This window comes from Stegostoma tigrinum, chromosome 21, assembly GCF_030684315.1.
Source record: "Stegostoma tigrinum isolate sSteTig4 chromosome 21, sSteTig4.hap1, whole genome shotgun sequence".
NCBI classification, from domain to species: domain Eukaryota; kingdom Metazoa; phylum Chordata; class Chondrichthyes; order Orectolobiformes; family Stegostomatidae; genus Stegostoma; species Stegostoma tigrinum.
The window spans coordinates 49,330,680-49,345,719 of record NC_081374.1 but is presented as its reverse complement, the minus strand read 5'-3'; the positions used below and the strand labels follow the sequence as shown (position 1 = coordinate 49,345,719).

Genomic DNA, 15,040 nt, shown 5'->3' with positions numbered 1-15,040 from the left:
CAGCCTGTACATACATAAATGACATCACTCATTCTTCAGCTAACCTCTCAGACCACCTGGGTAATTACATCAGTTTACTCTGGCACAGGGGAGACAGGATGGAAAGAGTAACTGTTTGTTTAGTAACTGTCACTCATGGCAGTCCCCATGGATCCTAATTGTGTTGCTGTAGGGTGTTCTACATCTACTTATAAGGAGCATTTGTTCACTTTTCCCTCTCAAAGTGTCAGTGGGACAGACAGCCGAGTTACGAACAGAGATCTGGGACACCAGAGAGAGAGAGAGAGAGAGAGAGGAGGAAGTTCACAGTTTACAATTGGAGTCTAATAGATTAGAACGATGCAACAATGTATTGGAATCTGGCAATGATGGATTGGAACAATACAACATTGGATTTGAATCTAAGAACAAACGATTTAAATGTTACAACAACAGATTGGAATGGTTTGACAATGCTTCAAAATGTGACAACAGTGGATGGGAATGGTAAAACGATGGGAAGGGGTTTTATTGAGATGTTGAATTCTCTTTCTGCTACTTTTCATTGGAAGCCGCTGAAATCTCGCATTCGAATAGTCCTTCAGATTTTGCAATTGATTTATTATCCGATTCTCGCTGCCATTGCAGTGCCTGGTAAGTCTGTTGTATTTCTATAAATGTGGTGCTTACAGTGCAACACTCCCTGCTCTTATTTTCTTTCATCTGTGTTGTTCATTGTACCAATCATTGATTAGGAGGTCTCAATGCTTGAAATTTACTCTCTCATTTTTACTTATTCTTGCTTTCCTCCAGGTCCGGCTGGTAGGTTAATAACCCTGCTTATCTTAGTGTCATATTGAGCACTCACTCATTCAGTATCCATTCCTCCACTGACTCCATGTCTATGCAGTTGATGTATTTGAATGGTTAATATGAGAGTCCTTGTTTGCTTTTTTCAAACAACGTTCTTTGACCGTTGGTTCCGTCACGTGTTTAAACGAGGGTAGCATCTCTTAGATCTAACACATTTCAAAAATTCATTCACAACCATTTCAAGCTAAGTTTCTGTCTTTTCCATTATGGGACAAAATGTATTGCAACAGTCACGAACACATCACTGAACAGAAACTTTTATCTCATCTTATATTTTCATTGCCTGGTGAATTTATGGAATAACACTTGTTGGATCCACCAAATAAACTGAACACTGATGCAAACATTTGTGAGAGGAATGGATACAAAATGTCATTTGCTCATCTCAATCGGTGCTCAATAAACCTGTCAACATTATTCCAAGCAGAAATTATAACTTCATTGTTTGCTTTTCTCACAGCCAACATATTAACAATTGTGATCCTGTCCCAGGAAAAGTGTGGTCTCTCCCGATGTGTCTCTCACTACCTCGTAGCCATGGCAATCGCAGATCTCCTGGTCATTACCTTTGAGCTCATATTGCGACACATTCCATTTGTCTATTTGGAAGACCATCATTTCTTAGAAGGTATCCCTGTGTGTAATATCCACGCTGTCCTGCTTTATGCAGCCACTGACTGTTCTGTCTGGTTCACAGTCACTTTCACCTTTGATCGATTTGTAGCCATTTGTTGCCCAATTCTAAGAAGTAAATATTGCAATGTGAAAACAGCAGCCGTGGCTCTGGCAACTGTGAGTGGATTGAGCTGTTTGAAGAACATTTTCTGGTATTTTCTGTTTACTCATCGGTATTATGTCAGAAGCAGACCCTGGCTTTGTTTTGTGACAAGTGATGTGAAATTTTCCCCAGTCTGGGGAACAATTGAGTTCTGTCATTACATACTAACACCAGGAGTTGCATTTATTCTCATTCTGCTTCTCAATGTTTTAACGGTTAGACACATTGCCGTGACCAGCAGATCCCGCAGGAGACTCCAGCAGAGTAACAGAAAGGGCTCCAAAGACCCAGAGATGAAGAATCGAAAGAATTCCATCATTTTATTGTTTCTGATCTCAGGGAATTTCATTCTGTTATGGTCAGTATCAATGGTGTATTCCATAAATTGGAGAATGAATTTTTTGACATATGAGTCTTCCTATCTGCCTCTTTTTGTAATGGAACTTGGCTACATGCTCCAGATGCTAAGTTGTTGTACAAACACTTTGATTTATGTCATCACACATCCTAAGTTCAGAGAGCATTTGAAGAATATCATGTACTATCCCTTTACTCCAATTGTGACATGTATTAAACATTGAGACTGACTGAAGAACTACATCATCAGCAATCAATTTTGCACACGTTTCTGTCTAATCCACAGTCCTGGTGTCTTATTAATATACATCATTGAAAGAAGATGATATCTCCAGGACCTTTGATCTGTGATTTTTCCTGCCTAATTTGACAGCCTGTGCACCTGTGCCAGCACACTGTTTATCTGCATCTCAATCCTAGTGTGAGTGTGTGGCTGTGCATGTGTCGAAGCATAAGATAGATAGATAGAGGAGCAGGTTCAGTAGCACACACACACTACTCAAGAGTGATCACAACATAATGAAATGATGTTCGGTTTGAAGGTGATAAACATGGTACCGACCTTGGTCTGTAAACTGAATTCAAAATACAAACCCGTGAAAACACAGTTGGTTGTGGAGAGCAGCAAAAACAAGGAGTGAAACGCTAGCATGGTAACTAAGAACAAACGATTGGAATGTTACAACAACAGATTGGAATGGTTTGACAATGGTTCAAATCTTCAGAACCGTCGAAGGGAATGGTAAAACAATGGGAAGGGGTTTCATTGAGATGTTGAATTCTCTTTCTGCTGCTTTTGATCGCAAGCTACTGAAAATCCGCATTCGGAGTTGTTTCAGAATCAGAATGACTTTGCGAGGCATTTCATGCTTCTCAAAAGCGTACTTTTCACCGAGACACAATTGAAGGAGAAGGGAATAGCATTCTTTACTGGCTGCACATGTTATGAATCGTATCAGGGTGAATGAAACTGGCCAATGCTCAGAAGATGACTGGTATGAGGTTGGATTTCTTTGAACGGTCATTGGATGATTTTTTGAAAGAGAGGGAGAAAGTGGAATAAAAATTGTAATCCAGCAATAAGTTCCATTTGTCCAAGGTTGAATAAAAGGATATAGGTAGCTTAAGGAAATATTCATCCCTGAGTGAATGCAATTCAGGAATTAGCAATAAGAAAGGAGGTAATGGTCTGGGCATTCACCAAATATCTTATATCTCTTCCTGCAGATGACGGCAAGAAAAATGGCCTAAATGACAGGAAATCAGGGCAGAATGAACAGGGTTTGAAAACAATTCTTATCGTTCAGTGCCTGGGAAGTAGCAAGAACTGCTGATGCAGGAACTTAGAGATTATACAATGCGGAGCTGAAGAATCACAGCCGGTCAGGCAACATCAGAGAAGCAGGAAAGTTGACATTTTGGATCATGGCTGTTCATCAGGACTGTGGAGGGGGAAGGAATGTGGTCTGGGTTTGGAGGTTGATATTTGAGATGGTGAAATGTGGATGCAGGGAGATTTGTCAATAGGAAGGGTAGACACAAGAGACCAAGTTGCAGGACATACAGGTTAATTCCTATTGGAAATGGAATGATTGCTTGGGGCCATGGATGGAGTTGAGAGAGAAGGTGTAGGGGGAGGTGTAGCATTTCCTGCATGGTTTCGGGTGTAATGGGGCTGTTGGGGAATATGGAGCGCATGAAAGAGCCATGGAGAGAGCAGTCCCTGCAGAAACGACTCAACTGCATCTCATGCATTCCATACACGTCTCCCTTAAACCCCCACCCCCCAGCAACAACAAGGATAGAGTCCCCCGTTCCTCCCATCCAACCCTACCAACATCTGAATCCAACGCATCCTCCACCAATTTCACCACTTGCAATCAGACCCCACCACCAAAGAGATATTTCCCTCCCTATCCATAATATGCTTTTTGTAGGGACTGCTCTCTCCCCTCCATGCTCCCCACCCGGCAACCGCAGGAACTGCTACAATACCCTCTACACCTCCCCTCGCACCCCCATCCAAGACTCCAAACATTCATTCTGTATGTGCTTTGGATTCACCTGAACTTCCTCCAATCTGGTCTGCTGCATCCGTTGCTCCCAATGTGTTCTCTTCTCTGTGGAGAGACCAAGTGCAGAATCAGTAAATGATTTGCAGAGCATCTGGGCTGTGTACGCTCCAATCAACACCACCTTCCTGTTGCCAGCCATTTCAACTACCCTCCACAGTCCCTTGGCGACACGCCCATCCTGGGTCTCCTTCGATAACACAATGACACCACATTAACTTTGCAGGGACAATATCTTATATTGTAGTTGAGGATCTTACAGCATTGATATCATTCTCATTCATGAAGGAAATACACTGCATTGTAGTGTAGAACATGGACTGCAAGGGTTTTGAGGTAAAGCAGGAGGTTAACATTCAGCAATGATACTCTCTTGAGCAAACAATGCACATAAGATGCTCCAAATAACTCCGTCTGCTGCAGCAATTCTGTGATCCTACCAGGAAAACAAATCATGCTGAAGAATGATCAGTTCCTTCCCCCTGACTCTTTGCATTGTGGGGTCCTGAAATAAGTGACAGCTTATGAATGCCAGACTTAATCAATTGGGCCAGTGGGCTGAGGAAAGGCAGATGGAGCTCAATTTAGATAAATGCAAGGTGTTGCATTTCAGTGAAGCAAAACTGGGCAGGACTTACAGCATCAGTGTTAGGTTCCTTTTATAGAACGAAGACATCAAAGGGTACAAGTTCGTACCTCCTTGAAAATAGAGTCACAGTTATACAGAGTGATGAGAACTGCCTGCACAGGCTTGATTTCATTGGTCAGAGCATTGATTATAGGAATTTGGATGTTTTGTTGCAGCTGTGCAATGCAATGCTGAGACCACGTTTAGACTACTCCATGTAGATCTGGTCACTTTATTAGAGAAAGAATGCTGATAGATTTTGAGTTATAAGAAGAATTGGATAGCACTGGAACTTCTTTCCCTGGAGCTTAGGAGACTCGGGGTGACCGTAGAGATGACTATGAAATCATGTGAGGCATAGATAAAGTAGATGAGCAACAACATTTCATCATGGTATGGAAGTCAAAAACTGGAGAAGCATGGCTGAAGGTCACAGGAGTGAGATACAAAATTTCTAGTTGTCCAGTTCTTTTAAACACACAAAAAGCTCCTGGAATGGAATGCCAGAGGTGGTGGAGAAGGGAGAAAATAAAAACTCCAGATGCTGGAAGCCAATTCAACAGGTGTGATACTGGAAAGGCACAGCAGGTGAGGCAGCATCAGTGGAGCAGGAAAGTCAATGTCTTGGGCCAAATTCCTTTGTCAGAACTGGGGATGTGGAGAGTACCCCAGGAATAAATAATGGGAGGATGGTGGGGCTGCAGTAGGGTAGGAGAGATGATGATAGGTGGATGCACGGTGGGGGTTTACTATGATTGGGCCATGGGAGACTGGAGTGGACACTCAAAACAGGTAAGGTCAGGTCAGGGAGGTCAGGAGGAGGGGGAGAGCTGGACATGCGATAAGGCTGAGTCTGAATGGACATTGAAGATGGTGAAGTCAATATTGAGGCCATTAGGCTGGAAGCTCCCAAGAAATACCTCCAGAAATATCAGGTGACATACGTTTTTTTCTGAAGAAGGATCCCGACCGAAACATCAGACTTTCCTGCTCCTCTGATGCTGCTTGCCCTGCTGTGTTGATCCAACCTCACACAGTGGTATCTCAGATTCTCCAGCATCGGCAGTTTCTACTATCTCTGAAATATCAGGTGTTGTTCCTCCAGTTGACATTTAGCCTCAGTCTGACAGTGGAGGAGGCCAAGGATGGACATGTAGCCAGGGGAGTGGGAGAGCAATTACAATGAATGGAAACTGGAAGTTCAGTTTGTTTAATGCATGCAGATTGCGAATCGGTCTCTGGGTTTGCGTTTGGTCTCCCTGATATAAAGGAGACCACATCAAGAGCAGTGCTCACAATAGGTTTAATTTAAAGGGGTACATCAGAGCAGGGGAGCTTAAAACTGTGGTATGGTCCTTGTGATCTATATGGGAAGTGGGCTTATTTCCCATTAGCGGCACTGGGAATGTGAGTAGGAGCTGCATCCCGTAACAACTCCTGGGTTTTGGAACTGGTGTGGCAGATAGGAATTCTATGAAGCATCTGCAAAACTGAGAGAGCCGTGGATCATACAAACAATGGGGTGGTCACACCTCAGACCACAAGTGCAGGAAGAGAATGGGTGACCATCACACAGTGTAAGAGGACTCAGAAGACAATGCAGGAATCCCCTGTGGCCATTCCCCTGAGAAACAGATATGACACATTAGATACTGCTGAGGACAATGTCTCTCAGTGGGAAGAAGCAACAGCCAATTTCAAGACACCACCACAAGTTCTGCTGCACATGTGAACAGCAAGAGTCTGAGGAAATACAATAGTTACTCAATTTGTGTTCAGTTTCCAGTCCAAAAATGTGTATGCGAGGTGGATTTGCCATGCTAAATTGCCCGTAGTGTTCAGGGGTGTGTGGGTGATCGGGGGATGGGCCGGGTGGGATATATCAAGGGGCTGTGTGGACTTGTTGGGCTGAAAGGCCTGTTTCCACACTGTAGGGAATCTCATCTAATCTAATTTTAAGGGGAACTGTTAGTATTTCTGTGGCTGCAGGCCAGATTCCAGGATGGCATGATGCCTCTTTCGGATTTGTGACAAAGGATGTTTCAAAGCGTCTACATGACGGGGAGGGTGAACAGCCAGTGGTCATGATGCACGTTGGTGCCAACGACATGGGAACACAAAATGTGAGAATGTCCTAATAGCAGACAATAGGGTGATGGGAAGCAAGCCAATAAGTAGGACTTTAAATATAGACATGTCATGATTGCGACGAGTGCAATGTGCCAGTCAGGGAGGAGATAGCAGGATGTAACAGGTGAACATGCAGCTAAAGAGATGCTCTGAGGTGGCAGTTTTCAAATTCCTGATGGAGGTGGGACGAGGACAAACTGGACTGGTTTCACCCGGTTAGGTCCTGGGGGCTTACCCTTTGCCCCAAATACGAAAGGGGCATCATGCCACCTTGGAGTCTGGTCGGCAGCCACAGATGCCAGTGGGGGAATATGAGTGAGAGTGGTTTGGGAAGGGTTTAATTTAAATTGGCAGGGAGTGGGAACCTGTGCAGGGAGTGAGGGGAAGTAGAGTCAAGGCAAAGAGAAAAATACAAAATGACGAATAAGAGGCACGATAGGCAGAGGGACAGAATCAAACAAGGACACAGTAAAAAATAATACAAAGTGGTCAAGGAACATTAAAAAGACAAGCCTTAAGGCATTCAAAATGTAGTGGATGAATCAGTCACGATAACAGCTATGACATCATTGGAATTATAAAAACATGGCTGCAAGGGGACCAGAGCTGATAACTGACCATTCAATTGTGTTCAGTATTTGGGAAGGACAACCAAAATGGAAAAGGCAGTGGCGTTGAATTACTGGCTAGAGGCGATACAAACACAATATTGAGGAAATTTATCAGGTGAGATAATGCCCAATGTGAGTGAGAGCGTGTGTGTTTTCTGAAAGAAACTAGGAGATGAGGAGGGAACACAATGTGGAGCTGGAGAAACACGGCACGTCAGGAAGCAGGAAAGGCGACGTTTCTAGCTGAAAGCGTCTTCAGAGTGATCCCGACCCAAAATATGACTGTCTTGCTTGTCTGATCTGCTGTATTCCTCCAGCTCAACACTGTGGCGTCTGTGACTTCAGCATCTGCAGCTCTTACTATCCCTGAGAGATGAAATTGCTGAATCTGGCAAACACAAAATTGTTGCATCTTCGTCTTCTTTGAAATTTCTTGCGAGACAGAGGGTCAAACTGTTGGGTACAGCCGGAAATTTGTTCCCTCGCTCGATAATGTGATGCCTGTAGCTGAAACGCAGCCCTGACTCATTTCAGCTCCTCCCTGTTAAAACTGCAAACCTGCTCACTAACAACAGCTTCGAATTAGACTTTTGGCAGGTTATCTCGAGCCTCTTTAAATCCATTACTGTGTGAGCTGACATTGCTCCGCCCAGAGCCAGCAGTTCCAAATGAGACAGCAGCACCCAGCCCTGCCGACTCTTCACCATCCTCCCAGACCTCCCCCTCACTGAGGACAAATGGTCAGTCCTCAGTAAGGGGCTTACCTTTGTCCCACTCCACCGACACATCAACACATACTGGTCACGTTTGGAAATTGAGTAGTTTTTCCACCACCTTCTCCTCCACATTAACATCTTTAACCGTGAGCCTAACCCTCCCTGTACTGGCTCCTTCTCCCGTTTCCAACACACCCCCTCCTCCTGGGCACCATCTCAAGGCCTCTGATCCTCCCTTGGCCTCTTCATCTCCAACTGCCGTCAAGACATCAATCGCCTCACCCACTCCAACCTCTCCCCTGCAGAACATGCAGCCCTCTGCTCTCTCCGCTGCAATTCCAAAATCACCATAAAACCCGCAGACAAGGGAGGTGCAAGTAACATAAGGAGCTCAGGCCAGGCACCAGCTCTCCAACACCTTCTCCTACTGCCCCCTGGATGATGACCCCACCCCCAAGCGTCAAACCATCATCTCCCAAACCATCCACAACCTCATCACCTCAGGTGATCTCCCACCCACAGTCTCCAACCCCATTGTTCCCCAGCCCCTCACTGCCTGCTTCTATCTCCTTCCCAAAATCCACAAACCTGCCTGCCCCGGTCGACCCATTGTCTTCACCAGTTGCTGCCCCACCGAACTTATCTCCGCCTATCTGGACTCCATTTTATCCCCCTTCGTCGAGGAATTCCCCACTAATGTCAGGCACACCATCCACGCCCTCCACCTCCTCCAGAACTTCCAACTCCCCGGACCCCAACACCTCATTTTCACCATGGATGACCAGTCCCTATACACTTGCATTCCCCAAGCAGATGGCCTCAAGGCCCTCCGCTTCTTCCTGTCCCGCAAGCCTGACCAGCCCCCCTCCACTGACACCCTCATCCACTTCAGCGAACTCTTCCTTACCCTCAACAACTTTTCTTTCTATTCCTCCCACTTCCTACAGTCAAACTGTTTGGCCAAGCGGACCTGCATGGGCCCAATCTATGCCTGCCTCTTTGTAGGTTACAGGGAACAGTCCCTCTTCCGCATTGACACTGGCCCCAAATTCCACCTCTTCCTCCGTTACATTGATGACTGTTTCGGCGCCGCCTTATGCTCCCATGAGTAGCTCAAACAGTTCACCCACTTCACCAACAACTTCCACCCCAACCTCAAGTTCACCTGGACCAGCTCCAACATATCCCTCACCTTCCTGGACCTCTCTGTCTCCATCTCAGGCCATGAACATGAATCAGTTATACATTTTAATTCCACCGACTCCCACAGCTACCAAGAACACACCTCCCCTCACTCACCATCCTGCCAAAATTGCATCCCCTATTCCCAACTCTACCCTCCACTGCATCGCCTCCCAGGAAGAGGCATTCCACCCCTGTACATCTCAGATGTCATCGTTTTTCAAGGACTGCAACATTCCATACCCCCACCCCCCCAACCTCCCCCCACGCAATGGTCGAGAACGCCCCTGAGCATTTCTCCCACATTTCCCACAACTCATCCCTCACATCCCCTCCTCACAATAAACACCAAAACAGAATCCTCCTCGTCTGCACCACCCTACCAACTTGCGGATCCAACACTTCATCCTCCGACACTTCCACCATCTGCAAACCAACCCCACCACCACGACATTTTTCCTCCCCACCCTTGTCTGCTTTCCAGAGGGACCACTCTCTCCAAGACTCCCTTGTCCGCTCAACACTTCCCACCAGCCCCACCAGACCCAGCACTTTTCCGTGCAACCACAGGAAGTGCTACACCTCCCCTCACACCTCCTTCCTCACCCGTATCCCTGGCCCCAAGAAGACTTTCTACATCAAGCAAATGTTCACCTGCACATCTGCTAATGTGTTATACTGCATCCGCTGTACCCGTTGTGGTCTCCTCTACATTGGGGAAACCAAGCGGAGGCTTGGGGACCGCTTTGCAGTACACCTACGCTCGGTTCACAATAAACAACTGCACCTCCTAATCTCAAACCATTACAACTCCCCCTCCCATTCCTCAGACGACATTTCCATCCTGGGCCATCTGCAGTGCCACAACGATGCCATCCGAAGGTTGCAGGAACAGCAGCTCATATTCCACTTGGGAACCCTGCAGCCCAATGGTATCAATGTGGATTTCACAAGCTTCAACATCTCCCCTCACCCTACCGCATCCCAAAACCAGCCCAGCTCTTCCCCACCTTCCTGACCTGTCGCTCCTCTCACCTAGCACCTCCTCCCACTCAAGCCGCACCCTCATTTCCAATCTATGGACCTTATCCTGTCTGCTTGAATTGTCCATCGTCCCCGGACTGACCTATCTCCTCCTTACCTCCCCACCTACACTCAGTTCTACTGGCTCCATCCCCATCCCTTTAACTTGTCTGTCGCCTCTCCACCTATCTTTCTACCTTCTCCTCTCTCCATCTTCCATCTGCCTCCTGTCTCTCCCTATTTATTTCAGTACCCTCTTCACCTCCCCCATTTCAGATGAAGTGTCTCAGCCCGAAACATCAGCTTTCCTGCTCCTAAGATGCTGCTTGGCCTGCTGTGTTCATCCAGCTCTATACCTTGATATCTCAGACTGTCCAGCATCTGCAGCTCCTTTGATCACTGTGTGAATCTTGATCACTACAAAGCTTCCATTTCGCATTATGCTATCGAGTGATCAGTGAATATTGCACTGTTGGAACTGTGCACTGCATGGTGTACATTATTAACTGGGTCAAAGTTCACACAACTCCACGTTATAGACCAACAGGTTTATAAATAAGCTTGTGTCTTCAAATAAACCTGTTGGATTATAACCTGGTGTGGTGTGATTTTCGATTTTCACCAAAAAACAGGATGGTGATAGCAGAATTCCCAGATAGTTCAATTCGACATGTTGAGCTGTGGTGAGGATTTCCCTTACAATGCATTGTGTTCCCTCTGATAAGTGTTCATTATTGATGTTTGGACTCAGAAGAAGACTCTCTGCAATGTAAAAATACAGTCTGGGGGATAGTTTGCATCTTTTTCAAAATCCAGATGTGATTGCAAAGTTTGTAATTAGCCACCTTTCAATGTTGAATGTACAAGAGTAGACCATTTGGCCCGGCAAGCCTGCTCCACCATCAAACATACCTTGCTGATCCGGTTTTCACATCAACTCTCTTTCCTGCATATTTAGAAACATATACACATGGAAAATAGATGCAGGAGTAGGGCATTCAATCCTTTAAGGCTGTGCCACCATTTCATATGATCATGGCTGCAAATGTAATCTCAGTATCCTATTCCCTTGATCCCTTTATCCACAAGGCGCATGTCCAGCTCTTGAGTATATCTATTGACATTGCCCCAACAGCTTCCTGTTGTGGAGACCTCCACAGAGTCACAGCTCTCTGAGTGAATGAAATTCTTCCTTATTTCAGTCCCGAATGCCTTCCCCCTTGATTTTGACTGTGACTCCTTGTTTTGGACTTCCCAGTGTTGGGAACCATCCAGCATCTCGCCTGCCCAGTCCCAACAGGATTTTATGTGTTTCGATGGATTCCCCATTCATCTGACTCTGTGACATCCCACTCGTCACTGCCTGCTGCACTGAAAAGGACCCATTTATTCCAACTGCTTCTTAGCTGCCAACCAGTTCCCTGTCCATGTCAATATTTTACCTCCGATATCATCAGTTTCAATGTTGCTTACTAGCCTCTTGTGTGGAAACTTGTGAAAAGACTTTTGTAAGGCCAGATATACAACATCTACCAATTCACCATTGTCTACTTTATTCCCCTTCGGAATCAAGAATCTATTTAGCTCTCCCTTAAATGTATTTAAACATTCCTTACACATGACATTTTGAAGAAGGAAATTCCAAGGAATATATCCTGAAGAGAGGAGAACATATTTCCTCATCTGTGTCTCAATGAGCACCCTTTATTTTCAAACAATGGAATCTCTCACAATAGGAAAGATTATGTTCTCTACTTCTGGTATCTCTCCTTCAGAGTAAAACTCCAAGAAATATGATGGCCAATGGGAAACAAAGCAGCAGATTAACATCTCTGGAGGTGGATTCAAATGCATGGACAAAAATGAAATAAATTAGAAGAAAGGAGAACTCAGGAGAGGTTACAAAAGTCTCTGGCAAACAAAATCCAATAAAGTGGATAGAAATGGTTTGGAGTCGAAGTTCGACCACACCGTGTAATTGAATCATAATGATAAGAGGGACGGTAAATGTAGGACTGAAGGTGTGGCATCTGAATGCATGCAGTGTACGAAATAATGCAAATGAGCATGAGGCCCAGATTGAAATCGGCAGGTATGATGTGTTGGGCAACATGGAGGTATGTCTGCAAGGGGATCAGGACTGGGAGCTAAATACCCAAGGATATACATCCTATTGAAAAGACAGGCAAGTGGGCAGAGGATGGGATTGTCTTTTTCATAAGAAGTTAAATTAACTCAACAGAAAGAAACGCAGTAGGGTCAGATGGTGTTGAATCTGTGTGGGTAGAATTGAGCAGAAAAAAAGCAAAGGTAAAGTAAACCATGCAAAGGTTAACAAAAATAGGACTTACATACAGCCCTCCAAACAGTAGTCAGGGTTTGGGGCACGAGATACACCAGGACAAAGTAAGAGTGTCTATGAAAGGTAAGGTTGGTAGTGGATCCGGAAAAACAAGAATTTGTGAAATGCCTGTGAGATGCATTTTTGAAGCAGTTTGTGGTGACACTGACTAGGGAGCAGGCAATTCTGGGTTTAGTGTTGTGCAATGAGGCAGACTTGTTGAGGCAGCTTAAGGTGAAGAAACCCTTCAAACGCAGTGACCATAATATAATAGAATTTACTCTTTAGTTTGAGTGGGAGAAGGTGGAATCAGATGTAACGGTATTACAGCTGAACAAACACAACTGAAGAGACATGAGGGAGGAGCTGAGCAGAATTGACTGGGAGGGGAGCCTTGAAAGATTGTGGGACTGCAATCATTCATCCCAAGGGAATAGAAGCAGTGTAAAGGAAGGATGAGGCAACCGTGCCTGACAGGGGAAGTCAAAGACAACATAAAAACAAAAGAGAAAACATATAATGTGGCGAAGGGCAGTGGGAAGCCAGAAGATTGGAAACCCTCCAAAGACCAACCGAGTACAATGATAAAAGAAGTAAGGAAGGAGAAGATTAACTTTGAGAATAAGCAATCCAATAATATAAAAGAAGATTGCAAGAGTTTCTTTCGACATATCAAGAGCAAAAGAGGTGTAAACGTGGACAATGGCCCACTGAAGAAGTAATAATGGGGAGCAAGGAAATGTCTGAAGAACTGAATCAGTACTTTGCATCACTCTTCATGGTGAAATACACAAGTAATTTCCTAAAAAATCAACACAGTTGGGGCCAGAGGTGGGCAGAGATGCGTTTGGTAGCTATCAACAAAGAGAAGGTGCCCACACTAAAAGGTCTGAAGTTGGAGAAATCACTTGGTTTACACCCCAGAGTTCTGAAAGGAATCGTGGAAGAGATAATGGAGGCATTAGTTGTGATCTTTCAGGGAACACTGGCATCAGGGAGGGTCCCAGAGGACTGGAAAATCTCTCATGTAATCCATCCACACCCCGACACCCCCAGTAAAGAAGCGAGTAAAGCAAGAAACAGGAAAATGTAGACCAATTAGCCTGAGCTTGGTCATTGACAAGATTTTGGGCACTATTGAGAAGCATGAGATTTCTGAATACTGAGAAGTTCCGGGGAAAATGGGGCAAATGGCTTCATCAAGGGGAGGTCATACCTGACAAATCTGTTAGAATTCTTTGAGGAGGTAATGAACAGGGTAGAACAAGGAGAGCAATGGATGTTATCTACCTGGACTTCCAGAAAACATTTTACAAGATGTTGCACAGAAGACTGTTGAGTAAGATAATAGCTCATGGTGTTAGAGGCAAGGTGCTAGCATGTATAGGAGATTGGCTAACTGACAGAAAACAGACAGTGGGGATAAAGGGGTCTTTCTCAGGATGGCAGCTAGTGACTCATTATATTCCATAAGCGTCAGTGCAGGGACCACAACCTTTCACTTTATACATTATTGATATCGATGAAGGAACTGAAGGCATTCTAGCTAAGTTTTTTGGCCATATTGTCAGTATTATTGAAGAGGAGGGGAAGATGCTGAAGGATTGACAGGTTTGGAGAGTGGGCAAAGAAGTGGCCGATGGAATACTATATGGGAAAGTGTGAGGCTGTACACTTTGGTGGGAAGAATAGGGGCATAGACAGATCGAGATGGGGAGAAAATTCAGAAATCAAAAAAGCAAAAGGACTTGCAAGTCTCTAAAGGTGAACTTGCAGGTTGAGTCGGTAGTTAGGAAGGCAAACACAATATTTTGATTTATTTTGAAAAGACTAAAATATGAAAGCAGGGATGTATCTCTGAAGCTTTAAAAAGCTCTGGTCAGACAACATTGAGAGTATTGTGAGCAATTTTGGGCCTACCGCAGGAAGGATGTATCACACCTGGCAACGGTCCAGAGGAGATTCACGAGAATGATTCCAGGAATGAAAGTCTGAACATATGAGGACATTTGAGAACTCTGGGTCTGTACTCGATCAAATTTAGAAGGTTAAGACGGCGGCCCTAATTGGGACTTAAGGAATACTGAATGGCCAGGACAGAGTGGAAATTGGAAGATTTTTTTCATTGACAGGAGAGCCTTTTACCCCAGGGTACCAGCATAGAGTAGAGGGGTGGCACGTTAAAACAGAAATAAAGAGAAACTTTTTCAACCAGAGCTTTGTGAAGCATGAAGTATATTGAAGACAGTTAGCAAGGCTCTTGATGGACAAGGGGATCAATAGTTACAGAGGGAAAGATGGAAAATGGGGTTGAGAAACATATCAGCCATGATTGAATGGTGGAGCACAC

The 15,040-nt window shown here is 44.9% G+C and overlaps 1 protein-coding gene across 1 annotated transcript; it reads left to right on the top strand.

Annotated features, from left to right (window-relative positions):
* Positions 1 to 235: 235 nt before the first annotated feature.
* Positions 236 to 2,225, top strand: LOC125463004 (probable G-protein coupled receptor 139). The gene is made up of 2 exons (XM_048553599.2): positions 236 to 633; positions 1,313 to 2,225. The coding sequence occupies exons 1-2, from the start codon at positions 348 to 350 to the stop codon at positions 2,209 to 2,211; spliced, it is 1,185 nt and encodes a 394-aa protein (XP_048409556.1). The 5' UTR covers positions 236 to 347; the 3' UTR covers positions 2,212 to 2,225.
* The last annotated feature ends 12,815 nt before the right edge of the window (positions 2,226 to 15,040 follow it).

Coding starts and splice junctions, on each gene's coding strand:
- LOC125463004 (XM_048553599.2), top strand. CDS start 348: ATGTATTGGAATCTGGCAATGATGGATTGGAACAATACAACATTGGAT. Junction 634..1,312: donor CGCTGCCATTGCAGTGCCTG/GTAAGTCTGTTG, acceptor CTTTTCTCACAG/CCAACATATTAACAATTGTG.